This window comes from Linderina pennispora (genome assembly GCF_002104995.1).
Source record: "Linderina pennispora strain ATCC 12442 chromosome Unknown DL89scaffold_1, whole genome shotgun sequence".
In the NCBI taxonomy this organism is placed as follows: Eukaryota; Fungi; Kickxellomycota; class Kickxellomycetes; order Kickxellales; family Kickxellaceae; genus Linderina; species Linderina pennispora.
The window spans coordinates 1,823,693-1,848,906 of NW_024468249.1; the positions used below are offsets into that span (position 1 = coordinate 1,823,693).

A 25,214-nucleotide genomic window follows, 5' to 3' on the forward strand; every position below is an offset into this window, starting at 1 on the left:
GAACAACGAGTTTGTTGCCAGTCTCAATTTCTGCCAAGCACACTGCACAGATGTCGCTCTCATGGCCTTCTGGTGTCTCCGCTGCTTCGAAGTACACGCAGTGACCTGAACTGATCCTTTGTTAGCCTCACGTTCCTTCCTGGGGGGTCTCAAATCTCGTCCATTCTCGGACTCCTGTTCAGGTGGACCGGTAGCTCCCCCTGGCTCTCTGCAAACGGACGCGCAGGTAAAACCCGCCTATAAACACAATAATCAGAAAGATGCCAATTGTCATCCCTGCGATAAGGTAGAGCCGGCTGTTGACTGAGGTGTAATTAGTTGTTGGCGAATTCACGTCAACCGACAGTGTTGATTCGGCCAACATCGATGATGGCGTCGGGCTGTCGACTGGTGCAGCTGCAGCCAACCCTGGATATGCCCAGATATGAACTACCACTGCAGCCACCCGTGTTCTAACCACTGATGCCTGCATCTGCTTCAAAAAAAATGGAAAATAAAAAGAAAAAAGAAAATTACTATTGACAAAAATAACAGAACGAAGGAAACCATAGGTAAGAGTGCAGTTTGTCTATTTACTGTCTTGACCTGACATCAGGCTTGAAGACCGGTGATGTCCACAAAGGCATGAGGCCATAGATGGTGACGTCTCTAATTGATTATAGACTTGCGCATGACGGGCATCACGTCCCCAGCGCCCAGGCTGGCCATCCAGCTATACTCTGGGCGAAAGCGGCTAGTCTGCAGGAAAGAATAGGTAGCGATGTATTCAAAAATCAGCCACGCGATTCGCAGAAGAGAACGTGCCGGCCACAGTTGACTGGGTACTGCCGGGATACGGCCATGCTAGCCCCCAATACTCACCAGCCCTAAGGGTCGACAGCCCAGTACTACATGCCCACTGCAGAGGTTCTAAAGAGAGCCCAGCAACGGGCCAACTCCAACTATGACCTAACTAAGAAAAGAGAAGATGCAGAGTCCTGCTGCAGAGCTCTTGTTGGCACTCAATCCGCTCTCTTTAGAGCCTGGCTGCCATATTCTTGTGCTGGAAGGTAAGCTGAGGGTGAACTGGCCAGGCACCAGGTGCTGCATTTGTGGGAAAGCACCAATGATCAAGCGCCTCTCGCTATTAGTTTTTGCTCGAGGGTACATAGAGGCGTGTCCATGGGCTTGTTGTTAACATGGATGTGGCCTAGACAGAGGGTTGTGGCCCCAGGGTACAGCCACCATATGGAAAACGGCACAAGTAGAAGAAAAACACTGCTATGGGAGCTTTCACTTTTTTGACAGAAAAAAGCGGTTTATAGTATTTACTAGCACAAGAAAGCCGGGCTGCAAATGGCAGTGGATGATGTAAAAACCAGAAACCGATAGTGTGGACAACTGGCCTCCCATGGGCAAATATTACAGAATATCATCCTCGTCGTCCAGGATGACAATGTATTCCTGGCACCCCATTTTTTGCTTCTTGGTGCCATGTATGCTGTGCTTTATTCCGCTAGGACCAGCCGTTTCATGCCCATTTGATGAATCTGCCACGGCTATAGCGTCAAATATACGCCTGTGTTTGCCACTAGTCCCAATAGTTGCTTGACTCAGCCATGGCACGAAGCGAGCCCAGTAGGATCTCCAGTGAATGGACTGCATGTCCAAAGTCCCCTGTGGAGTTAGTGGCGACATAAAGCAAGAGGCTGGAAAGAAGTCGGTATGATGGTCATAAGACTATCAGGTCGCTCCATTGCTCGTAGGTTCTTTGACAGCCACATTGCCGGCTTCCAATGACATCGCGGTGTAGTCTGTCAACAAAACTAACATCACCCCGTAGTAGTTTCCATCGTGGTCATTCAAAAAAGCGGCTATCTTGAATATAGTGTGTTGGAGAGTACTGTCTGTTAAGTATGGCATTTGAGATGGTGGAAAGTAGCATGGAGAAGGGCTGGATTCAATGGAAAGTGCAAAATCTATATATAGCTATCGCCAACGGTCAAAGACTAGGTGCTGAGGTATAGCAGGTACTATCACTACTGTGTGGTCTGTTGAGTTTCATTTAGTTTGACTGTGGGTAGAGAGCGACATGTCAGGAAATATGCAAATCACCTGCATGGACATTCTCGCTGGGCGCAGTGCTCGTCCTGGACCTGCCTTGCAAATCTACAGAGCTAACCGATCCTAAAAGTCGCATATGCTATCTGTACTCAGGGTGTTTGGCTACACAGCAGCAGCATGCTTGCACAGGCAGCAGCGCTGTAAGTTTCAAGTGAAATGCAATTCTATGCACAAAATATTTGATGGCTTCAAGGATAATGCATAGCCTGCAGTGGCTAGCGCTGTGTGCGTGCCGCAGGAGGGACTGCCGGTGCCGCAGGAGGAGCTGCAGATGCGACATCCTCCAGCGTATGCTGCTGCCCTGGTTCGACTCCTGCTGTATGCTCTTGACCATTTGTTGCGTCCGCATCCGGCCTGCGGCATTTGCTGGGTATACACGGGGCAAGCCCTAGCCCAGCCAGCACTGACTGCTTGCAGAGCGGGCAGCTGTCCTGACTTCTTCAGTAGCCAGCCCTTAATGCACTCAATGTGATAGACATGCAGGCAAGGAAGCTCAACCAGCTGATCCGTCAGCTGCCATAGTTTCTAGACATACAGCGCACATATCTGCTTCTTCCCTGCCCTCCCCTTCGGTTATCCTCGGCTTTTCCTCGCTGGTCCGTCCCTTAGGGGCCTCTGGTGTTTCAAATTCTGTACTCTCGGAGCCCGGCTGCGACTTTTCAGTTGCCTTGACAATCGGCAAGAGGGCAAACTGTGCGTCGCTGAGTACAACTGGCCTTGGCTTCCTTTGGACGGCCTGTCCATTCCTTGCCTGCTACGGAATTGTCGCGGGATGGGCGGGGAGCCGATTGGTATACGTGGCAATGATCCGCCGTCTCATTCGAACGACCAGGACACAGAACAGAAACACAACCACAATCAGCGATACAGATAGACCGTAAATCAGGCGCATGTTCGTGTTGCTTGTAGATCTATCTGCATCATACATATCCGGGGGTGGTCGGCTGCGAGCTATCTCCATTGACGACGTTGGCGTCGAGAACACGGTTTTGTCTGGCCCCTCAACTGTGGCAAAGCTGGTTGACGCATCTGGTGCACTAGCAGTATCATCGCTTGCAGGATATGTGACCGTGGCTACGGTCCCTGTCGGCCGTCCGTTCACTTCCCAGAATCCGGGTTTGCGGTTTCAACTGTGTCACGAAAGCGCAAATTCTGTATTGGTGAAGCGCTCGCTACGCCAGCAACTGCCAGCAGGTAGGTGATAGGGGATGCAAATATAAACATGATGGTGTGGGCACAGAGGTATAGCTTTGGGCTAAGAAGAAGAGTGCAGGGGAGACAAAGCAGCTCAATTGTTATCGACCTTCGGCATTGCAAATGCCCCCAGGTTGGGTACAAGGAAAAAAGGTTTTGCTAGTCACGCTTTATAAGGTGTGCGAATCCCGCACGCCAGCTTGGTACAGAAAACTAGAACGGAACCTACTACCAGCCCCTGTCCTGTCCATTGGGTCGCGGCGCCAAGACTTGTCTAGCTAACTGTCGAAACCTCTATTCAAGAACGGCCGCCTTTATTTGCATCACATTCATGGTAGGTGGGGCCAATGGCAACAAGGGCTGGAGGGCCACTAAGCGGCTGGCCCGCAGTCAGCCTGCACCCTTCCTTGTGCACGCCATTGGCGGGTCGTACATGGCTTGCGCCGGCCTGGCTTGACATGTGGCCATGGCGAAAATGAGAGGATTAGGGAAGACTGCATATTGCTTCACAGCAAATGCGAATACTGCCGGCGCATGCTTGCGACGTCTCGGCTCCTTTGCTTATTGTATGGGTATTGTTTCCTTTGCTGCTGCGATGGCCCCAGTACTGATGGCGAAGGCAATTTGCACCCTCAAGACGGTGGCTTTCAGTTCCCAGTGTAGGGCATAGGGCCGATGTGTGGCGCTTAGAGACGCTGTTTTCGATTCGGCCATTGTGCGTCAGTTACGACTGCAATGGCATGACTGTTTCACCAGCAACAGCCTGTAGTTGTTCAGAATTCTTGCCAATGACGATTCCTAAACGTAATGTTTATAAATATAGTGCCACTTGGATATACCAGCCACATCGCTATAAAGAGCACGGAGACGCTTCTATAAATATGCTGGCTGGCCACAATGAGCGCACGACAATGTACAATTCCGTATATCTACTAGAAATACTTTGCTTGCAATGTGAGCTCGGGTGCTGGTCAGCATGGGTTGACACGTCGATAAGAGTACCACAGGCGAACCGGTCATTTGAACGTGTCGGATGGTTGTTGGTGCAATGGTGATCCTGGATATCCCCTGTCTTGATGGCCTGCTCAGTAGGGTGCGTTTCAGCGCTGGCTCGCTGCTGCTGGCAGCAGAATCGTCCTGCAGATGCTGCACGCCTCTTTCGCGGCCTCTTCGTTGCCGGACTGGCGTCCAGAAATATCGGCAGCAATGGCCGTAGAATGGCGAAACCTGTTCAGGAATATCGCCCGAATCACAGGGTGACTGGAAAACGAGTCTGAAGTTTAGAACTACTGCGAAATCGCGGCTCAAGAGCCGAGAGGAATAGACCCGCCTGTATTGTGCCATGGCCCGCTTACATGACTTGCTTGTACAGCGGAGAATGGCAATGGTACTTGGAATTATCGTGCCATCCTTTGCCCGCGAATCGATGCATTGGTGTCTGGCCATCGGTGCACCCAATTGCCTATGATTAATGCTGATTCGGGGTTCGATTTTTCGAGTGTAACAAAAGATATCTTTGCTTAAGTTTCTGTCGGCCTTTAGGCCGTGAAGCCCCGTGGACAGACTCCTTGCCATATTATCGACTGTCTAAACTGTACTGACTAGCCGAGCTCGCATCACGAGCGCCATAACTCTAGTATATAGTAGATAAACCAAATCAATTAATGCAGTATCGGCTGGTTGTTGCTATGAGCTATTCTCCTTACCTAATGTGGACGCCGAAAAGCGCAAGGGTCTATCTAAAAACCATATAAATGTTCTGTTTTGGATCTATACGCTAGCAAGTGAGTGCGCAGCAACTCTTCCTAGTTTATTGAATGTAGCTTAGGCAGTTGCTCCGCGAATTGAACAGTGGCACACAGCAAGGCAAAGCCCTGCCACAAATAGAGCACTGGGTACAGTCAACTCCGGCAATTAGCCTCGCATTGCTGCTGAACCCTAACCTGCTGTCTCTTGTCGCAGGTGTGTGGCAGGTGTGTGGCAGGCTCTTTCCTTTGCCAGTGGTATCACCGCAGTAGCCACATCCGATTGCTAACGCGACTATACAGATAGCCTGGAAAGGCAATCCATGGCATAAAAATGAGGTGCAGTGGCACAGGACTAATTCTATTTTAGCCACCGGGAGGAGAGGCAGAGCTGGAGCCCTTTAAACGAATCCGCTCATGCCAAAACTTGAGGATTGCAGATGGATTTCTATATTTAGTCGTATTGACAGCCCTCCAAAAGTGGGCAGCAAAATCGCACATCAGCAGTGGCTTTCGGGATAAATGCATAGGGATTACATTGCATAGATTACAGTCCAGTTAGATATCAAAGGATGTCTGTACGGTAGGTAAAGAGCATGCCTCTTGCGTCTATAGAAGCTCGGCGTAAACAGCGGGCTATTGGCCATTCGCTGCTCGAGCTTGTTATTGGGAAACCGGTTCAGCCCGAGACCGTACAGCACGGACTGTCTGCACAAAGGGCATTCATCGGTCCGCTCAAGTAGCCACTGTTTGATGCAGCTCATGTGAAATGCGTGCCCGCAAGGCAGCCAGGTGAGTTCATCCCTGTACCTTGATGTCGTCGATGCACACTGCACAGCTGTCAGGGTCCTTGCGGTTCGGGTTGTCGGGCGAGTTCCAGAAATATATCTTGTCAGTTGACTTTGGACTCGCCTCTGCCGTGGAGCCGCGGCGCTTCGCTGTGGTAAAATACAACAAGCCAAATTGGAACTCGCTCAGGCGTGGCTTTTCGTTCTTCTGGCGGCCCAGTGGCACCTGGCCAGGGGCATGTCTAGGCCGCTCAGGCATGGGGTTTACGAGCAGCAGCTCACCCAGCACAGATCCCGACGGTGTGTTATCTGACTGCGGCTGGGTGCCGACACTGGATGAAGTCACAGACGATCGGGTCAATGCCATTCTTACAAGGAGAGAAAGTACTTCAAAAAGAGGTGGGCGAAGATGAGGGGAGGCAAGGTGGTGGAGTAGTGTACCTGCTGCTTTTTCAGGCGCCAAAAACAAATCCCGCTCGCCGCCTTGGCAGCGATTGGCGCTATCGGGTGATTTCCAGAAAAATACGCAAGTTCTGTCATGGAATTCCACTTGAGGAACCCATGATACATGAGGCAGAGCGCCCCTCAGGCACGCAGGATACTGAACCTGTTTGTGTGCCTATTGCAGGATTACTGAGCATTGAATGATACAGAAGGGTGTACAGTGGCCACGGGGATATGCACCCGACGCGATCATCGGGAAAGCCGGGCTGGCTCTGGTGTGGCAACCCCACCCCGGCTGCTCGTCTGGGCGCGCCCTTGTCCACGACGACCATCATGGCCGATCCTGTCCTCATCATGCGCAGGTTCGGTGATCTTGAGGCCAAGCCCCATCCTCACATCTTCTTTGCATAGCGGGCACTTTGGTGGATTTCCTCAGCAGCCAAGGGCGGGCACAGTCAATGTGGAAGGAGTGCAGGCAGGGAAGCACCAGGAGCTTCTCACCAGCCACAATATCCTCGATGCAAACCGCGCATGTGTCCGGCTCCTTCCAGCCAGATATATCGATTACAGCTTGTTTGTCTTCAGTCACAGCTGCCTTGGAATTATCGCCAGGATCGCTTGAGAATGAGCCGCCTCCATCAGGGGCTGCCCCATGAGCGACCTCACACGGTATCAGGTTGAATTGCTCCTCAGTCAACACAACGCGCTTTCTCTTTTGCCGATTTGCGGGGCGCCGGCGTGCAGGCAGGACATTGTCCTCGCCCAGCGGAATCAGCCCCCGTGCAACAGCTGCCTGTCTCATGCGATACCGATAGACGCCGCCTCCAACCAGCAGGGCAAATACAGCGAGCCCTGTGCACACCGCAGGAAATGTAGTATATATTGAACATTCGCCCAGTGCCGGTGCCGTAGAGGTCCGACCTCTGGTCTGAAAACAGGCTCGTTTCGCTCTTTGAGGGGATAGATTCGCTGGCGCTTGGAGTTGCGGATGCCAGGCTGCTGGGACTAGGACTCGGCGTATCTGAGCTGGCAGATGGAAAGCCTGTAGTTTCTGTCTGTATTTCCAGCGGAACAGGCGACCCATTAGCCGCGCTTGCGAGCAGTAGTAATGCTGCTATGTAGCGGGCACTGTTCATATCTCACGACTGCAATTGGAGATGGCGATGTGGTGGTGTATTCAGATCGCTGGCTATTAGAGGCTGGCGTGTGCTTTCAAGGTTAGCGCTCGACGCAGCCTGTACAGAATAATGCAGAGAAACAACTAGAGGATTGGATAGTGCATGTGTGGTTGAATCAAGAGAGACAAGAAGCAAAGGACGGCGACACGGATGGGCACTCCCTGTTTTTAGCATAACCTGCGGAAATACAATGCACGCAGGTTTCTTCGCAGAGGGAAAGGAACACCTGGTTTTCTTCCTCTCCGCCACCCTGTTGCCCAGATAGCAAGCTCTGCGATTTACCAGCGTCCACAAGCAGATTGCCGCATAGAGCACACTGGTTCCCAGTGGTTCCTTCGAGAGCGTCTTGACGTATCTTCTGGAGCTCATAAAAGAACATGCAGCGTCTGTGTATCGCACTTGCAGCGCCCAGTAAGAAGCGATACTGATTGCACCCACGCTTTTTCTTTTCCTCGCCATTTCCGGTCGCAACGCAGCAATAATGACACCAAGGCGATTGTCTCCAGCCTGCAGCAAATAGTGCATGTGCACGGGTTGCCCGCTTGCTTGCACTTCGCCAGAACCACAGGACCTCTCAGGGTACCTTGCTGCTGGCCCAGCACACTCTTTCTTCTCTCTGCACGCTCCACATTCACCAGCATAGAAATCCTCACCTGCACACCACCGAATCCCTTGTAGCACTGGAAAGCATCCACCTATCCTTCTAAACAAACTCGTCTCTTGTCCTTCTCGATGGTCCTGGTCCAGTGCAGGAAGTTGCATCAACAAAGGTTCCTACCGCTCAGTACAGGGTTTTCAGATGAATACCGGCGCGCTGTTGCTCTTGGTTTTCTTCAGCCTGGTTGTTACCTGCGCAGTTTCACTCATAGTTCTGGGCCGATTTGCGCGACTCTACGCAGTGACCAGGGACGCGCAGCAACATAGAGCTGCCGGTCCGCCAAACCACCACTCAGCTTCGGCCCAACGAACAGCCAGTAAAGCCATACAATGTGTTCAGTGAGAACGAGCTGTTGCTGCTGGAGACCGTTACACTGACACAGGCCGATATCGATGCGATTGGTACAAACAGCAGCGCGCATCAAGATAACATCCTAGATCGCCCGCGGTACCTGTCTGCCGAATGCACAATCTGCCTCTTGCCATTCCAGACGTCCGATGTTGTTCGCGCTCTAGTGTGCGGGCACATGTTCCATGTCCACTGCATCGACGTGTGGCTTGTCCAGCGCAGCGCCCGCTGCCCATTGTGCAAGCTTGACACGCGTCGCTCGGTTGGCCTCGATTTCGAGCCACAAAACTCGAGTGAGAATCATGTTGCTCTGTCCATCGACCCAAGTCTGGGCCCAAGCGTACCGGCCCAGGATTTGGATACACATCACATGTCCCGCCCACCAGCAGTGGCTCTTCGGTAAATAATCAATGTTCCGCCTCTGGGAATGCATGGGCCCGTATGCCCGTCGTCCAATTTTTTTTTGTCAAATAAAAGCTAACTCTGAGAACTGCAGCAGTGGCTCGCCATGCCGCCAGGGGCCGTTCTTCCGCACTATCCCATGGAATTGTGTGGGCAGTCATGTAGGTCAACGTTTGCTGCGGCCACAGGCAATTCGTTATATGGGTAAACCAAATACCCAATTCCGCAACACAGGCATCAGATTACTAAGCTTGCAAAGGACAATCCCTTCGGTGCTTAGTGTGGGGAAAACAGAATACTGTGAGTCAACCCATCCAAATGACACACTACTGGACAGAGCACCAGCATTATTGGGCTGTTGAAAGCCGTCGGCGCCCTTGACATCATGCCGGCACTTCTCTGACCCGGTCCTGGCGGGACGATAATCTCGAGTCATGGCCTTCACTGATGATGTCTGCAGTAGCTGTTTGCCGAGGTGCAGTTGAGGCGCGAAGTGTCAATGGTTGTTACTCACCATACACCTAGGATTTGCACCACTGCAAAGAGAAGCACCGCATAATCACGCTGCAAGCAGCTCCCTGGCCGCCCGATAGAGGAACCCTATAGGACGTTTATGGAAGTGGTGGGAGGAATAACATACCAAGGGTAGGTCCGCAGTACATACTGTTAGCAACACCATACATACAGTGCGGGGGATGTTCATATTCCATGCTGCGGCAAGCACCCGAGTATACGCCACCGCATATACAATGCCTTAAGGTGCATTTCAATGCCTTAGGGCAGCGAGGTCATGTGTGCTAAATGTGTCTCCTGTGACCGTACGCTCCGATCTGTGCTGACAAAACTGTCCCGCCCCCGCACTGCTCCGATCCGTGAGGCATGACAGAGATGTTGGTTGGCCACAAATAAACAGCTTGCCTGGTTGATATTCTGGCAGGGGTTTGCAGCGAAAATGCATAAAAGTCCCGCATCCAAAAAAAAAAAACGACCCGGCAAATGAATAATGCCAGAGCGAGAGGCATCTAGAATAGTGGATTTTGGCCATGGCCACAAGTATAAATAACGCCTCTTCACACCCAAGATGTGGCGCTTTCTCTATTCCAGCACAGCAGTACACATCCAAAACAGCATTTTCTTCATTTCTGTTGTACATAATCCATAGTTTCCAACATGGTATCCTCTAACCTTCTTGCTGTATTAGCCATTACTGGGGTAGGTCGGGCTTGGAATAATAATGACTGCCATCTGCCACTTTATAAACAGACGCGAAATGAGCCGTCAGCAGGATCCACTCTATGTCCCGCGGTTCCAGTTCCGTCCTCGCGATGCGCCGAACAAGCAGGAGAATGTGTTTGAAGAGCATGAGCTCTCATTGCTACGCACCAAAATCCTAACTGAGGACGAGCTGCGCGAGTTGCTGACCACGCAGCTAGACAAGTACTCGCGAATTACGTGCAGCTGCTCATCCGATTCGTCAAATAAGAGCACAGATAAAGAGCCGACTGGAAACTCGTCTAGCGACAAGCTCCTTTCATCCGCACAGCAAACCAGCACTGATACAGGCAACGATACCCAAGCATATAATCAGCATTGACATCGTGAGCAGCACCGAGTCTTGCGAGTGTGCCATCTCACGAAACTTCTTCACTCCTGACTGCAGCGTGTGCCTTCGCGACTTTGAGGCTGGGTCTGAAGTACGCATCCTCGTTTGCGGGCACTATTTCCACACGGACTGCATCGACGCCTGGCTCACAAAGCACAGCGCGACGTGCCCAGTCTGCAAGTCCGATATGGTTTCAGCGCTTAACCTGCCACCGCGTAAACCAGCCACTCCGGCACAGAATTCCCAGGACATCTGATGTCGCACAAGCACCTGAAGTCACCGAGCGTGGGAGCAGCCGTTCGAGTGGTATCGAATTACAACACATGTCGATCGACATTCCTGCACCACCACGCGTCCATATTGGGAGACCATCGTAATATTTTCCCATCGTTTTGGAGCGAGATGCTTACACAACTCCTGCTACACTTTTATTATAGACTTAATTTGAATTAATTTCGGGTTATAATTAGCTTAAGAAATATGAATCACGCATACCGATGGTGGGTTTTTGTTTTACATCTCAACTAGCTGGCTGTAGATGGCAGCATCCTTGAACCGATTCGTGCACCAAGCTGTTGCTCTTGGGGTTTGACCCGTTCTTGCTGTTACTGATGTCAGCAACGACGGACGTATGCTCCCCAGGATTGTCATTGCCAGACTTGTATGTGTTGATTCCGACAGTGGCACCAGCACCGCCAAAGGCATTGATCGTTCCGCTCGAGTAGTCCTGGTTGACAGGCACAAACATGACCTTGGTGTTGGCAGCCTTAGACATCATAACCATGCTGTCCAAAGTGCGGATCTGCATGGCAGCCGGAGTGTTCAGGATCTCGGCGGCCTCGCGCATCAGGATGGCGGCATCGACCTCGGCCTGCGCCTGGATGACCTTGGACTCACCGATACGCTTCTGGGTAGCTGCCGATGAGAGCGAGCTCTGCAGCTCCTGCGACAGAACAATGTCCTTGATCAGAATGGACTCCACGGTAACGCCCCAGTTGTTTGCTGGCTTGTCGATGATATCCGTGATTGCTGAGGCGATTGTATCGCGGTTCTCGATAATGTCCTGCAGATCCCTGCCACCTAGCACAGCGCGCAGCGTGGTCTGCGTGCGCTCAGTCAGGGCCTGCTGCACATTCGTCACACCGTACGTTGCCAGATACGGATCCGTCACATGCCAGTACAGAACTGCCTCGACGCCGACGGTGACGTTGTCCTTGGTCACGATAGGCATGGGGCCAATACTGGCAACCTGAATCATGGTGCTGACATACCTGACCTTTTCAGTCAGCGGGTTCACGTTGACCAAGCCGGGATCAGGCGGTCTTGTAGTAGCGGCCAAAGCGCGAAACAAGGCCAATTGAACCCTGGCGCACTTCCTTGAAGGGGTTCGGGCAGCAGAAGAGACCCGGGACCTGGCCAAAGGCTCCAAAGAAATTGCCGAGACCAGTCATCACTGACTCGTAGGCAGACTCGCTCCTGATGTTGTGCGTGACAGCAAACTTGGGCGGGTTGAACTCAAGCAAGGGCTTGGTCGAGGGTGGTGCGTAGCCGCTGGCCCTGCTGGACTCGCCAAACTCGTGGATGTGGTCAGCCATGATTGAGTAGAAAAGTGAGGTAGCGAATTAGTTGGTAGTTGTTTGTAGCAAGATTGAACGGTTGCTTAGTTGGTTGTAGATGCAAGAGGCGGTGTTTGGTCTGCAGCGTCATAGGAACTATTTAAGCACCTGTTTTTTTTCCGACAAGAGCCTCTGACGGTGCTGGCCACAACATGCTTGTCAACATGCGGTCACCTTCGGAAATGCTTTTCACACACCTGACTGAATCACGCCCCCCAGTACCCCCGCTCTTTTCCGTGCTGCCAAGACCCTACTAGACCAAGGATTTGTAGAAAGCATTTCTTGGCCTGCATCTGTCTTGACATTGTCGGACGTTCCTGCAGGCGATTTGCAGTTGCCCAGCCTTGTCACATTTCTCCGGCATTGGGCACCAGGGTAACAGAACGTTCTGTTTGGTAGGACTGTTAATGGAAAAAAAAAAAACACAGATCGCATTACCTTTGATGTCAATCTTCTTGGCAAACCTCGGACAACGCCCACGCACCGCCAACAACCCCTTGCCTGGTATCTTTGGAAAATATTCGAGAAAATATTCTCGCTCATAAACGGCCTTGCTGCGGCAATTGTGGCAGACGCCGCAGACCCAGAGCGGGTGATGACCAGTTATCGGTACTAATTGAGAACTCCGTGATATCCGAGGAGAACACTTTGACTGCTGGTGTGCCAAAAAGGGCTATCACTTCTCACGCAATCTACAATGTCACAGTAAACACTGGCCATGGCAGACACTACTCAAAGAAGCCACCAGTGCACCCCACCGGTGCTGGGTCTGTGACAGGGCACCTACCACTTTTCTTGCGGTCTTTTGGGATACCAATGGCATATATGCATACCGAGGCTCATACCCTTTTTGCGGCAGAGGCAGACAATGCACAACATTGCCAGTGCATTGTATTCGTCACGATACGCATGCCCAGTCTCAATGCATTTCTACCGTGCAAAGCTGCAAGGGTGAGGATAAGCCGTGTTTCAGCCTATTCGGCCATTGGCCAGGATGCAGGAGCAGAATGATATACCATCGTGTGTACGCAATGTGTAAGAGTAGCCAGTACTGTGTTGGCACAAGGACTGCGCCATCACAAGGTGGTGGGCGAACCATTTGTTGAGTCTATAGCTAGTGGAAAAGAACAGGCTCCATATAGCTATGGCCAGGTGCGCAGTAGTGTCATACCTAGGCCGCTATCTTCTTCAGAGTCGTGTTTCTCTGCCCAATATGTATTTATTTATTTAGGAGTCATAAAGAGTGGAATTAGTGAGGTATATGGCTATCCAGCGAGAGGTAGTAGATTATGTGCTTTTTGAAGAGCGAGTTAGAGGCGGCCGTTCTGAACACCATCTTTTCTCAAACCAAAGGCTGTTTACTGGGGAGGGATCGAGGCCGGGAACTCGGGGAGCGTGGGAGGAGTCGAAGCAGGAACCTCTACATCTGTGGTGGTGGGCTCAGGAGCGGGCTCGGAGGTGGTGGCGGGCTCAGGTAGCAGGCTCAGTAGCAGGCTCAGTAGCAGGCTCAGTAGCAGGCTCGGTAGCAGGCTCAGTAGCAGGCTCCGGTAGCAGGCTCGGTAGCAGGCTCCGGAAGCGGTGGCAGGCTCCGGAAGCAGGCTCAGAGGTGGTGGCGGGCTCCGAAGCAGGCTCCTCAGAAGAGGGCAGGCTCCTCCGAAGAAGCAGGCTCGGAAGCGGGACTCCTCAGAGGTGTTGTAGACCGGGGCCGAAGTGGTCTCGTACACCTGGAGCACTGGTGGTCTCGTACACTGGGGCGCTGGTGGTCTCGTACACAACCGAGGTGGTGTACTCGGGGTGCGGGCGGGGGATGCACTTCTTGGCATCAACAGCCAGCAAAGCCAGAGCGAAAGCGAAAACAAACTTCATGATTTCGAGATATAACGGAGGAAGGGGGAGTATTGAAAAAGACCTTGTAAGGTAGGAACTAAGGTTGGAATGAGAAAAACAACATTTTGTCCGCCCGCTAGCGAGTTCTTATATGCCATCGACCCCGCGATAAGGGTCGCCCCGGACATTGGGGCCGAGAAATAAAATAAGCGACCAACTTGATTTCCATGCATAGCCCGTTCTGCTATAAACAATGGCCACTGTGTACATTTTTAGCTCGCTGAGCAAATGGTACGGTTGAGACATGCTCGCTGCAAGACTTGCAGTCATCAGCACCGCGCTATGAGTGCTGCATGAGCAGCACAGTGGGGCAAATCGCTGCTCATGCTTGCCCCAAATAGACCACGAGTCATGGCATCTAAAAATACTCGGCAAAGAGTGCGGCATAGTCCGCGGCGCCATTCCTGTCTGTCTCTTCTGACATCATGGTCGCCTTGGTGATGCGTTTGCGCAACACATCAGCCTGGCTCTTCAGCTCACCAAGAGCGTCCTTGGTCTCCTACAATCATGCATACATTAGTACTACATCAGAGCCCTCTCATATACAATGGTGATATGAACGCATTCCCCTCCACTGTACACGTACCACCGCCATCACGCCAATTTCCTCAGACCCAGAGCACACCTCGCCGCCATGCAGAGCTGCTTCCAAGTCACGCAGCGAGCAGTTCCTACATTAGCAAAGCAATGGCTTATTGTCGTCAAAAAGCATTAGCAGCAGCAGCGCGCAAATTGGCGGCATTTGCCGAGAGAACATTCGTGTGGGAAGAAAGAAACAAGCAGTGAATCTCCATGCTTGCATGATTCCCAAATACGGCTCCAGCTGCAAACAGAGAAAGGACGGCGGGCTCCTAGTTTGCGCAGTGTCCGCATTCCGGAACGAAAAGCAGTGCAAGGATTCGCAACTGCATATCAGCAGCCGAATTGTGGCTCGCATCAACAAACAGAGCATCGTGGTGTGCTGTGGAACTTACAGTTGGCCCTCAACGCCCTCTGCCGCCTTAGCCTCTGAAGCGACGGCGTCCAGTGCACGCGCACGAATCTGCGCATACATGGCAGCATCGGAGCAGAGCGAGTCCCAGCTCGTGAATGCACCATCGCCGGGCCAGGGCTGGTCGGCGCCGTCTGGCATGCTGGCCAATCGCTGCGAAGCCTCTGATGCAGGGCTATTTTCGTTCATGCCCGTCGCCGCCGATCGCCTATATGGGAGTGGGCTGAATCCACTCTTGCCAATCTGGGACGCGGCGTCGAGCAGCTGCCGGAGCGATAGTGCAAGTGTATCGCCTGGGTGGATGACCTGCCTGCCTCCGTCTGTTGCTGCCGCCGCACTCGTCTCCGCTACCTGATTCCAGGCCACTCTACATGCAAAAAAGCCCAGCGATTTGCAGTTTGTCCTGTAAAGACACTTCAGACACCGTATGCTGTTCAACATGGACACTGCTACCTACCCGTTTTTTCTCCAGCGCCTTGTTGTCCCGCTCCAGGTTGGTCGCTGCCACCGCCCACATCGCACTCAAGTCGGCCAGAGTCCGCCTGCTCTTCAGCCAGCCTGTGCATAGCTTCGTCAGCTGCCTGCCGCTGCGGACCGATAGACTGCGCGGCTATTTCCAGATCCTGGCTCTGTTGATCTCTCCGGTTTTCCGCAAGCGCGGCCCACTGCTGCCTCAGCTGCTCCATGACATCACCAAAATGCCGCACCTGACCCGGTTCCTCCAGATGACTTAGCACTGCACCAGACAAGTTCACCGCATGGGCCTCTACTGAGCTGGTCCAGCCGCTAGCATGTTCGCCATCGTGCATGTATTGCTCACAGCGCTGCACCAGATCACCGCTGGCCAATGCCTTGTCGGCCTCGCTTCTGCTCGCGAGCAGCAGCTCTCTTTCAATATCGAGCTTTAGTTTGAGCTGGGCCATAGGGACAATATCTCTGGCGATACGCCCATGCTCGCTTTTGGCCACATTGAGCAGATCGGCCACGCTCCGAGTTGCAAAGGGCTCAAACTCTTTCCATGGTGAGGGCAGGACGTCTGCTTTGCGCATCCCTGTTTCGACAAACTCGCCAAGCTCAGTCATGTAGTCTTTGATGGCACAGCACATTTCGTCGACCTCGTCCTCGCATTGAAACATAAAGTGTTTTGTCAACGACCCGGCTGCGTTCCTCCCAGACGCTGGGCTCAGAGCCGAAGCCAGCTTTCGCGTAGCCAATGCCGCCTCATCAAGGAACCCTTGGTACATCGACGTTGTACGAGATACCTCGGCATCTGCTGAACTCGCTGCGCGTGCCAACGCCTCCTCTTCAACTCGCAGTTCGGAAAGCTGCTGCATGAGCTGCTCAGTCCGCTTGTCAAGCATTGCGCTCTGTTCCTGCAGTGTCTTCTTGTGCTGCCTTGACTGACTAATCTGCTTTTCGAGTCTATCCAGCTGGGCTCTGAGCTCAAACGACGCAGCAAGGTCCTTCTCACCAGCTGCAGAGAGATCGCTGCCAGTATATTCAATTCGGTCAAGGTAGTCCAGAAACTCCAGTTCATCATCGCAGAGCCCATTCCTTGATGCATCAAGGTTCTCGGCTAGCCAGCGCAGCAGCCCGTCTTTGTCAACTGTTTCATGGAAGGCCCACGAGATACTCGACGGGTCAGGCTGTGCATTGCGCGCCTTCTTCGAATTTGTCGACCGTTCGTTTCGTTGACCTTCCATTCCCAGCGTCTGCACCAAAGACAAGAGACGCTGCGCTGCTTGGTCGGGTGTCAAACAATGTACATTCTCCATTTCCCTGGTGGTTAAGAAAAAAACAGCGAAAAGCAGGCAAAGACAAACCGTGGGTCTTTTTTACCCATCTTGTACACCATGAAGCGTGGGCCGAGACCAGTTATGTGATCATCCCCATGTCTGAATTGAGGCATTTCTTGACCATATACAGGCTCAGGACTGCCAATATATTCTGGCTAGTGAGATATGTTTATTGTGTTCTAAGACTGTAGCGAGTATGTAGAGTAACTGCAGCAGGCTGGTATATTTTTCAGACAGCACTGGCGTCAGTGGCGCCAGCATCGGCAGTGTCAGTGTCAGTGTCAGCAGCAGAGTCGGTGGCATCAGTATCAGCAGAGGTTTCGACCTCTGAGGCACCAGTTGCAGCATCATCAGAACCAGTGTCAGCAACAGAGTCGCTGGCAGAATAGACAGCAGTGTCAGCAGCAGAATCGGCGAAATCAGTATCCGTGGGACATGGAATGCACTTGGCCGACTGAGCAGCGGCGACAGCAGCAATGGCAGCGAAAGCAGCGAAGATGGAGATTCTCATTTTATAGGTTGCTGATGGTACGGATGGTGCTTCGTTAAAGCGGGGGAGTTCAGATGGTCGAAATGAGGGAAAGATGCTGGGACTTGTATGGTTGGTGTGAGGATGTAGTCGATTGCTGAAGTCGCCATATGCTCTTTTATAGCGGTCATGAAGCTGGGTGAGCCCACCCGTCCTGTCTCTGGTATTGTCTGGACTGCAGCCGGGCATAAATCTCAGGCATGCTTCTAACCGTCTACTATCAATGACGCTTTAGAAGCAACATCCTTTATTTTGCGTTCTTTTGGAACAATAATTCTACTCGCTCCTCACACATTACGAAGTAATGATGCTCAGGAATTCCCATTGCATCCCTCGCACTGCACTCTCATTCGCTATAGCGCCGTGGAACCTAACAGTATTATTTGGGTGTGGGTGCACATTCATAGCGATTGAAGAGGCCATCTGCAGCGCATAACGACGTGCCAAGAAAACACTGCTTCATGTCTGCGCTAGTGTGCAATGTGTCTGCTACCGGTGGAGCCTGCGATAGCATCCTTAGCACATCACAAAAATCCCATCCCAGCCTCGGCCGTATTCCTATGCTGCATTATGTCCATCCCAAACTCTTGGCAAAGCCAGCGGATGGTGCTTCAGGCTATTATTAGCCACTTTTGAAGCACTGCATACCTATTATGTGGGCCCGGTCCAAGCAGCTCAAATAGGCTGTTTGTAAATAAACGAGCCTGGTGCAGCAGATCATTTTTGTTGCAAGGACACACCTTAGGAGCAGCTACTAGTATCGTTGTTGGCCAGTAGCTATTGCTCTGAAACAGCAGAGCAGGTGTGTTACAAGAAAGATCCATTATATGCAAATAGACACAATATAAAGTGTTAAAGTAGTCATATAGCAATAGCCTTTTCAACCACTTGGTGATACAAAGTAGCTATATGTGCGCATACATCCCGATTGCATAGCACCATACACCAGATGGCAATTAAGCGGGTATTCATTTGTTAACGTGTGTTAAGGTAGGTGATAATATACAGTCTAGCAAGAAAGCAAGATTCAGGAAGAGGGAGAGGACAGGCAGAATAGATGAAAGCAAACAGTGCTACTCGAGCATATCTTCAAAGTCCATCTGGTTGCCAGACGTCAGATTGGGCGGGGGGTAGGTCAGGACTTGCGCGGCAGCAGACACCATCGACTCTGTGGTGGTTAGGGTGCCAAAGTAGCTGGCCATTGCCGACGATGCAATCGAGTCCTCAGGTGCAGCCTGCGATGAGTTCAGCGATCTGGGTGTGCGCATGGCCAGGGCGCTGTTCAGCATATGCGCCTGGGGGGTCAGCGATGGGGCCGAGCAGCCGTCAACTGCTGGGGTCGCGCTTGCCGACACGTTGTAGTTGGTCATTGCTGGCGACGGCTGCTCGAAGGGAATAGCCATCTCAGGCGAAGCCAAGACCGAGGCAATAGTGTTGACTGTCCGCTCATCAAAGAGCGCCATGGAGATGGTAGCATCGCCGATGCTGTTCGGATACACCATCATCTTGTTGTGCGGTACGCCTGCAGTCCCTGCCGCACCACTCACTGGGAATGACGGATAGTCCATGCTACCAGGGGTGATTGATGCTGCCAGCGCCACTGTCGCCGCTACTCCTGTGAAGTCGGTGGCGGGTGAGCGAAACCCCATCGGCGGCTGGGCCGGGGAGTGGGTCGCTGTGTGCGTCACCGACCCGCCATGTAGTCTGAGCGAGCCCATGTTTGGTGAGATAGGTCGTTGCCTGGTTCGTCCCATGAATGTCCCAGACAGCGGGCGAGTTGTTGCCCAGCATGGCCATGTGAGGTGTGGAGGCGGGGTCGGCATCGACAATCCCACCAAGCATAGCGTTGGGCATGTATGGCGTGCCGCTCTGCAGGCTGCTTGATGCCACAGCAGCAGCGGCAGCGACAGCGCCTGTTGTGGCAACACCTGACAGCAATCCGGCTGCGCCCACAGAGCCTACGTGCGGAGTTCCGACACCGCCAGCACCATTGGCTGGAGGATACAATTCAATGTTCAGCGAGTCATCGTGCAGGCCGGCACTCGTTCCGGCTGCAAGATTAGCCAGGCTGCCAATCGATGACTCGGCCGCCAAGAAGCCCGCTGCATTTGCTGGTGCTGGGTCCATCAGCGATGGGTCACTGAGCGAAGTAAACATGTCATGTGCCGTGCTAGCGCCATTGTTGCCGTGCAGCGATGGCTGACTTGGCTGGGCGTATTGTGTGCGGTTTGACGGCGCCGACTGACTAATGCTGTCCACCCCAAGCGTCATATACGGTGTGGTGGGCAGCGAAAGCGACGCCATCTGGTTGTCCTCTGCAAACGAGTGCATCGAGCGATGCTGCGGAGAAAGGTACGGAATTGCGCGTGCTGCAGACATGCGTGACAGGCTTCCGCGCTGAACAAGTGGGCCTCCTGTACCCATGCCGCGCGTGGAGTGCGACTGACCAAAACCTGGAGACAACAGCGGGTTGCCTGGAGCTGACGCGTTGGCGGCGGCAGCAGCAGCAGTTGCAGCAGCAGCAGCAGCCGCAGCCGCAGCAATCGCCGCCGACGAGCTTGGGTTTCGGCCACTGTGGTTACCTGAGCTGGCAAAGCCAATGTAGCCTGTGTTTGGAGACGACGTTGCGCTCATGGTATGGATAGAGTCCGCGCTTGACCGCATCTGACGAAGCCGTGATGTCGACAGCCGTCTCCTTTGCGAACCATCTAAAAATAGAGCAAGAAAAAACATGGAACATGGAAGCCGGTGTTTAGCGTCGGCTGTTTGTAGTTGCTGGCATACCAGCATGCGCGCCGGGATACATGGAAGCGTTCATTATGCATACTTACAGTTAGGATCGTCTGATGTCCGGCGTCGGGTCTTGGGAGGTGCACCTCGCGCGTTTCCAGCGAATGCAATACCATCAAAGAATCCGGCACAGAAGGGCCGCAGGCCAAAAAGCTCCACCATGCCATGCAGGATCTTCTCGTTGTCTTCCCTGAGCCGGGTGACAAGATGGTCTCTGGTGGCAATCCGCGAGGACCAGATGGGCCGCAGCAGCGTCGATGAGATGGCCGGTGCCCAGTCGTCACAGCGCTTCATTTCAAAAAAGTGGCCGCATCTGCGACTGAAGAATGCGTACTTGTAGCCATTCTCGATGTAGGTGAAAGCCATGCTGTTGTCCTCGCTCTGACGCCGTGCTGGTGGGAACCCCTGGGGTTGCAGCTCTGCTGGAACCAGACCACTGCCGGCGAGACTGAACTCGTGCCACATTGCATCGTTGTTTGCAGCCAGACGCGAAAGCATCGGGTCGTGGTGCGGGTACGTGCCAAAGCGGTTGCTGCTGTCGCCGCGGCTGACAAGCAGTGCCAACGACGGGGCTGATTGCATCTGTCGATCAGCAAGCAAGCAGAGCGATAGCATTGTGTAATGGCCACCTCGCTCGACATACTGCAGGCACTGGTGCACGTCGCTGCTGAGGTTGCTCAGTGACACGGTCAGCACGGTGTCCGCCTGCGCAACAGCCTGCAGGATACTATTGGCATCAAACGAGCCGGTATGCGACGAGACCAACATGAGCGGAATCTCATTTACGTTGCTGACAAACTCGATCATCGAAATGAGATGCTGAGTCAGGAACTCGGCCTCCTGCGTCTCCCAGTCCAACTCGTCTGCGTACATGAGACCTAGCGATACCCAGCGGTTGCGGTCGCACAGGAACTTGTGCCAGGAGTGGCCAACAACAGCCTGCAATATGTACGGGCTGTACTCGTCCGCCGCATCAACACCGCCGTCGGTGGTGCTAAAGTCAGACATCAGCGTAGTGCTTGGCGTGTGCAAAGCAGTGCTTGCCAGAGACATGGCTGGCGAGCTCAGCATATCATGGAACTGCTGCTGGTCGCTGAGCGATGGCTGCTGGATGACTTGCGTGCGTGAGCGTGTTCTGACGATGTCTACAGCTTCGGCTGCTGGCGGTCGACACAGTGGCCATGTATTCCGGGATGGCTGCAAACTGCTTGTATGCCTCAAGCGACTGGACTCCAGACCTCGGGGGCACGGCGGCGGAAAATATCAGAGTAGTAGTGCACGCTCTTTTCCGACAGACCCCCGCTGCCATCGTTGCCGCCTGCAGCACCGCTGGCCATGGCCAAATCATCCGCTTCGGCCAAAGCTGCCGCAGCTGCATGAGGGTCACTGCCGAAAATTCCGTGGATGCTTTCCCTCGTCTTGTTGTTCGACAGGCCTTTCTCGCAGCGCTTCCTGTTACGCTCATCGGTCGACGAGCTAGCCCAGCGCAGGAGGTATCCGTGCGGGGTGAAGAAGCGTTGCCGTAGGTTCTGTACTTTGTTGTAGAGCTCGCGTGCCGGACGCTTGAACGACAGGTCCTCGAACCGGGCGTCGGCAGCCCGGCTCTTGCTGTAAGCAACAGTGTTGAAGTTTGAGTTGACAAACTCACTGACCAGGATCTCCATCACCTCGCGCGTCTCGTTCTCTGTCCAGTTGTTGCGCGGCCACGATGCTCCACGTCCCAAAACAGACATGTTGCTGTCGGTGCGAGTGCGGCTGGGCTGCCGGACGCTGTTGGATGTGTTTCGCATAGTGTGAGGCGGATGGTACTATGTATATATCGAAAAAGCGGGCGGAAAAGAGATAATAAGTAATAGTAGCGGGGCATAAAATGTGAGATAGGCCAGTGGAGCGTGATGGCATGTACGCTGTTTTACTGGCAGGTCAGATGTGCACAGGCTTGGGTGGTGGTGGTGATGGTGCCTGTAATCGGCGGCACTGCGAGCGAATGCAGGACAATGTAAAATGCAACTGACTGGACAAGAATAGAAAAGACCTGGGCAAATCGGGGGGAAGGATGCCGAGGGCTGCCAACATAGTTTCAAAAACAACAGTGAGGACAGATGCAAGAGCGGTATCGAAATACAGAGCCCACCCCAGCGCGATTCGGGGATGAGGTGCTGTGAGCGGTATTTTACAAGGCAGGAATGGGAAAGGCTAGGGTTGCGGCCAAGCTGCATTGGGGCACATCACTTACCGAAAAGCCAGATGAATTAGCAAGTGGGCGCCACCGAGAGTAAGGAGGAGTGGGATATAGCAGATAACTGAGGGCAATGAGTACCAGGGAGACAAAATGTGTGGAAGACAGAAGACGGGAGAAGGGAAAGGGCGAGTAGAAAAAGGAACAACCCGTTGGTTTAAGGGCCCAAGCTACGCAGGCTATATATTTTTCTCCAGCGATCGCAAAAAGCCAGAACCTCCTGTGCGGGGCAGGGAGGGTGCTTTTCCTTTTCTGCATGCTTGAAAGAGGGGCAAAAATCTTGATTGTTGCTGGGAATCTGCGGGTACCCGAATTTCTCGCCTGCCTCCCCAAGTTGCCAGCAGAGACGCGGCTGGCCAATTACTGTTGATGGACGTTTCTGCTGCTGCTGCAGCGCCATTTTGCGCAGCCAAGACGGCTGCAGCTGGATGGGGTGTCCGAAAAGCGACCGGGATGCACAGCGCATGTCACGGCGTGAAAAGGGGGCCACTTTGAGCCTGCGAAAAAGCGCAATCGCCCTATTTGTGCGCTGCCAATCATTCCCTTTCACCACAAAGGCCAGCTGGCCCGCCCAGCGGCTGGATTGGGAGTGGCCAGTGTCACTGGCGCGTGTCACTGGCAAACTCCGCATGGCGCTTTGTGTTTTCTAGTAGCAGCCGCGTACGGGCGGCCGAGAAGGGTGGTCCGAGGGGGTGGGAGGATACGGGCCGGTCCGAAACCATCAAACAAGGTTTTAGCTGCCATTGACTGCCCAGCCCGTGCTGAGTGTGCGGTGTCGCTGTTCGATCTACAGTCAGCCAGTCATTCATTCATTCATTCAATTCCCTGTTTTAGGACCCAGGGTAGCACGGATTACAGCTCCCTTTACTACCCCAGTGGCAGGGCGCGCTGGACCGGGCTGCCAAATCCCTCTTCCGGCACATTCGGACTACAGTGCTGTCTGCAGATTGCCGGCGGGACTGGCTGCAGCCGCCGTGAGCAACCTGGTGAAAATAGATGGTATATTGCAGGGCAAGAGCGCCTTGCCAAGCATCGGTTGGGCTGCCAAGGCTGACATGACCACGGCCTGCTGCACGCTCGCATTTGGCCAGCCACGCACAATGGCCAGTGGATTTTCTATTCCCCCTTCGGCGTATAGCCCGAGTTTTGCATTAATGGCTGGGATCGCCAGCCATTTCTCTTGGCTGCCCCCAGCGCTGCGCTGACGTGCGAGCCGAGGAGCCAAGCAGGCTGCCTGTTTGCTTCCGTTAGCGGCTCGCCACGTGCCGGGATCTGTTTGCCCACAGTGCCGCTTGCACTATTGCAGCATTACGAAAGCGCCTTGGGCTGCAGTAATCCTTGCCGCTCATGAGACGGGTGGCGACAGGGATTTGCCACTGTCGAGGAAATGCAGGAGTTATTGTCACAGCACGGCTAATGATCCGGCAATCGAGGGTATGCGGGTGGGAACGGGGTATATGCATCAGTACATGTGTGAGACCAGTGGTTGGCTATGAGACGGCAGAGGCGAGCCCCGGGATCGTCGATTGCGAATTGGTGGGCGGGGGACGAGGTAAATAGCCGATTCAACAACACGTCTGCACCGTGCCCGCTGAGTAAAATGACACATACCCCTCTGGCTGCCGCGACAGCCCATGCTTTTCATTGGCACCAGGTGTTGTGCGGGGCCCAACCGGACCCTGCCCTGCCCTCCACCAGCACAGGCATGGCCCAAACGAGCCCGTCGTGTGCATGTGATTCACGAGCTGCCATTGTTGGGCTCTGTGATCTGTCTCCGAACGCGCCTGTCACTCCGCCCAGCAGCATCTGGGCAGGTCACAATGCGTATGCGAGCAGAAATCAATGCACACGCTCTTCGCGTCCTGCGCCCCAAACAGACACATCCGCTCCCTTAGGTGCAAATCACAATAAAGCGGACAGCTGCAGTCAATCGGTATCAAAGTCCCCTTCCCTAATTCAATTTCCTGCTCTCGCTGTGCTTGGAGATCACAGCACCTAGCCAGAGGTGCTGTTTCACAGAACCACCCTGGGGACGGAGGAAACCCGCATGCTACGCGGGTCCGCCGCTCAGAATTGCGGTTTGGTGCCTGGACCGTGCAAATTGGAGGAGAACGCACATCCACCAGCCGGGCACGCCTGTTCCATTGCAGCGAAACCGGGGCCAACCCGCCAAACCCCTCTGCTTCTTCTTGGAATTCTGCTCAGCAGCAGCCAGCTGGAAACATCAGTGCACGGAATATATGACTCCCTGGAATCCAAGCGATCCAGCTCCAAACATTGGAAATCGGACTTGGATCTACATCCAACGCCGAGACATCAGCATTCTGCTAGCTTCTTGTATTAGTGTGGCGCGACATTCATATACAAAACACACGCTTGGCCGTCAAAAAATCAATGCATGATCTGGCAGCATGACGCCTGCGCCTGTGTCACTGGGAATAACATGGTTTGCTCGACAGGGTGGGTGATTGTGGTCCCGACTCTCACTGTAAACACCACAACATGATGGCATGCTACATTGTGCTATCGTGGCAGCAAAAATGCCTTGCCTCAATTAATGCGAGCCGTGATTACCCAATGGTGAATATCAAGAACGTCGCCAGTGCTCAAGCATCGACCGTCACTTCACAGTTCAAGCAAAGGCCATGGACTGGGGACACGCTAATGTATGTGTAGACATGCTAGCATCCCGAATCGCTTTGGACTTTAAGGCCCGGGTGCTGATTATGTGATACACGAACTCTTGCTCATCCCTGGATTAGAAATCAGACAGACACCAGCTGGTTGATAGAAATTAGAACTCTCAGCAGTAATGACACCAGGCTCCAGGGGAAAGGACCTCATTGCTCTCCTCTGTGCAACAAAGCGATTATTGAACCTGGGCTGGCGAGACTGCAGTTCAA

The 25,214-nt window shown here is 53.3% G+C and overlaps 11 protein-coding genes across 11 annotated transcripts; 3 read left to right on the plus strand and 8 right to left on the minus strand.

The window, feature by feature from the left end:
- Positions 1 to 146: 146 nt before the first annotated feature.
- On the minus strand, positions 147 to 541 carry DL89DRAFT_14991 (uncharacterized protein). The gene has a single exon (XM_040883524.1). It carries the CDS (start codon positions 470 to 472, stop codon positions 179 to 181), a length of 294 nt encoding a protein of 97 aa, XP_040747576.1. The 5' UTR covers positions 473 to 541; the 3' UTR covers positions 147 to 178.
- A 6,745-nt stretch (positions 542 to 7,286) lies between these two features.
- Positions 7,287 to 8,593, minus strand: DL89DRAFT_15102 (uncharacterized protein). Its single transcript, XM_040883532.1, has 2 exons — positions 8,302 to 8,593; positions 7,287 to 8,226 (listed from the first exon to the last, which is right to left on the minus strand). The coding sequence occupies exons 1-2, from the start codon at positions 8,317 to 8,319 to the stop codon at positions 7,414 to 7,416; spliced, it is 831 nt and encodes a 276-aa protein (XP_040747577.1). The 5' UTR covers positions 8,320 to 8,593; the 3' UTR covers positions 7,287 to 7,413.
- A 1,537-nt stretch (positions 8,594 to 10,130) lies between these two features.
- On the plus strand, positions 10,131 to 10,719 carry DL89DRAFT_289946 (uncharacterized protein; the record flags this gene model as incomplete). Its single annotated transcript, XM_040890020.1, has 2 exons — positions 10,131 to 10,312; positions 10,404 to 10,719. The coding sequence occupies 2 exons, from the start codon at positions 10,131 to 10,133 to the stop codon at positions 10,717 to 10,719; spliced, it is 498 nt and encodes a 165-aa protein (XP_040747578.1).
- Positions 10,720 to 10,854: 135 nt separating this feature from the next.
- On the minus strand, positions 10,855 to 12,086 carry DL89DRAFT_264263 (uncharacterized protein). Its single transcript, XM_040886178.1, is given in 3 exon segments — positions 10,855 to 11,012; positions 11,032 to 11,739; positions 11,813 to 12,086. The coding sequence occupies 3 exon segments, from the start codon at positions 12,056 to 12,058 to the stop codon at positions 10,977 to 10,979; spliced, it is 990 nt and encodes a 329-aa protein (XP_040747579.1). The 5' UTR covers positions 12,059 to 12,086; the 3' UTR covers positions 10,855 to 10,976.
- Positions 12,087 to 13,398: 1,312 nt separating this feature from the next.
- On the minus strand, positions 13,399 to 13,960 carry DL89DRAFT_264265 (uncharacterized protein). Its single transcript, XM_040886179.1, has 3 exons — positions 13,829 to 13,960; positions 13,760 to 13,803; positions 13,399 to 13,561 (listed from the first exon to the last, which is right to left on the minus strand). The coding sequence occupies exons 1-3, from the start codon at positions 13,943 to 13,945 to the stop codon at positions 13,438 to 13,440; spliced, it is 285 nt and encodes a 94-aa protein (XP_040747580.1). The 5' UTR covers positions 13,946 to 13,960; the 3' UTR covers positions 13,399 to 13,437.
- Positions 13,961 to 14,000: 40 nt separating this feature from the next.
- DL89DRAFT_15128 (uncharacterized protein) lies at positions 14,001 to 14,476 on the minus strand. The gene has a single exon (XM_040883536.1). It carries the CDS (start codon positions 14,366 to 14,368, stop codon positions 14,054 to 14,056), a length of 315 nt encoding a protein of 104 aa, XP_040747581.1. The 5' UTR covers positions 14,369 to 14,476; the 3' UTR covers positions 14,001 to 14,053.
- A 1-nt stretch (position 14,477) lies between these two features.
- Positions 14,478 to 15,359, plus strand: DL89DRAFT_15129 (uncharacterized protein). Its single transcript, XM_040883538.1, has one exon. The coding sequence runs from the start codon at positions 14,767 to 14,769 to the stop codon at positions 15,310 to 15,312; it is 546 nt and encodes a 181-aa protein (XP_040747582.1). The 5' UTR covers positions 14,478 to 14,766; the 3' UTR covers positions 15,313 to 15,359.
- On the minus strand, positions 15,360 to 16,892 carry DL89DRAFT_15130 (uncharacterized protein). Its single transcript, XM_040883539.1, has one exon. The coding sequence runs from the start codon at positions 16,730 to 16,732 to the stop codon at positions 15,407 to 15,409; it is 1,326 nt and encodes a 441-aa protein (XP_040747583.1). The 5' UTR covers positions 16,733 to 16,892; the 3' UTR covers positions 15,360 to 15,406.
- A 13-nt stretch (positions 16,893 to 16,905) lies between these two features.
- On the minus strand, positions 16,906 to 17,360 carry DL89DRAFT_264266 (uncharacterized protein). Its single transcript, XM_040886180.1, has one exon. The coding sequence runs from the start codon at positions 17,262 to 17,264 to the stop codon at positions 16,983 to 16,985; it is 282 nt and encodes a 93-aa protein (XP_040747584.1). The 5' UTR covers positions 17,265 to 17,360; the 3' UTR covers positions 16,906 to 16,982.
- Positions 17,361 to 18,206: 846 nt separating this feature from the next.
- DL89DRAFT_15170 (uncharacterized protein) lies at positions 18,207 to 19,602 on the minus strand. Its single transcript, XM_040883545.1, has one exon. It carries the CDS (start codon positions 19,103 to 19,105, stop codon positions 18,356 to 18,358), a length of 750 nt encoding a protein of 249 aa, XP_040747585.1. The 5' UTR covers positions 19,106 to 19,602; the 3' UTR covers positions 18,207 to 18,355.
- Positions 19,603 to 20,591: 989 nt separating this feature from the next.
- On the plus strand, positions 20,592 to 21,716 carry DL89DRAFT_15165 (uncharacterized protein). Its single transcript, XM_040883543.1, has one exon. It carries the CDS (start codon positions 20,944 to 20,946, stop codon positions 21,550 to 21,552), a length of 609 nt encoding a protein of 202 aa, XP_040747586.1. The 5' UTR covers positions 20,592 to 20,943; the 3' UTR covers positions 21,553 to 21,716.
- Positions 21,717 to 25,214: the final 3,498 nt, after the last annotated feature.

Coding starts and splice junctions, on each gene's coding strand:
- DL89DRAFT_14991 (XM_040883524.1), bottom strand. CDS start 472: ATGCAGGCATCAGTGGTTAGAACACGGGTGGCTGCAGTGGTAGTTCAT.
- DL89DRAFT_264263 (XM_040886178.1), bottom strand. CDS start 12,058: ATGGCTGACCACATCCACGAGTTTGGCGAGTCCAGCAGGGCCAGCGGC. Junction 11,740..11,812: donor GCCAGGGTTCAATTGGCCTT/GTTTCGCGCTTT, acceptor CTGACTGAAAAG/GTCAGGTATGTCAGCACCAT.
- DL89DRAFT_264265 (XM_040886179.1), bottom strand. CDS start 13,945: ATGAAGTTTGTTTTCGCTTTCGCTCTGGCTTTGCTGGCTGTTGATGCC. Junction 13,804..13,828: donor ACGAGACCACCAGCGCCCCA/GTGTACGAGACC, acceptor CCAGTGCTCCAG/GTGTACGAGACCACTTCGGC. Junction 13,562..13,759: donor GTCTACAACACCTCTGAGGA/GTCCCGCTTCCG, acceptor CCTGCTACTGAG/CCTGCTACCTGAGCCCGCCA.
- DL89DRAFT_15128 (XM_040883536.1), bottom strand. CDS start 14,368: ATGGCGCCGCGGACTATGCCGCACTCTTTGCCGAGTATTTTTAGATGC.
- DL89DRAFT_15129 (XM_040883538.1), top strand. CDS start 14,767: ATGATTCCCAAATACGGCTCCAGCTGCAAACAGAGAAAGGACGGCGGG.
- DL89DRAFT_15130 (XM_040883539.1), bottom strand. CDS start 16,732: ATGGAGAATGTACATTGTTTGACACCCGACCAAGCAGCGCAGCGTCTC.
- DL89DRAFT_264266 (XM_040886180.1), bottom strand. CDS start 17,264: ATGAGAATCTCCATCTTCGCTGCTTTCGCTGCCATTGCTGCTGTCGCC.
- DL89DRAFT_15170 (XM_040883545.1), bottom strand. CDS start 19,105: ATGCCGACCCCGCCTCCACACCTCACATGGCCATGCTGGGCAACAACT.
- DL89DRAFT_15165 (XM_040883543.1), top strand. CDS start 20,944: ATGAGACCTAGCGATACCCAGCGGTTGCGGTCGCACAGGAACTTGTGC.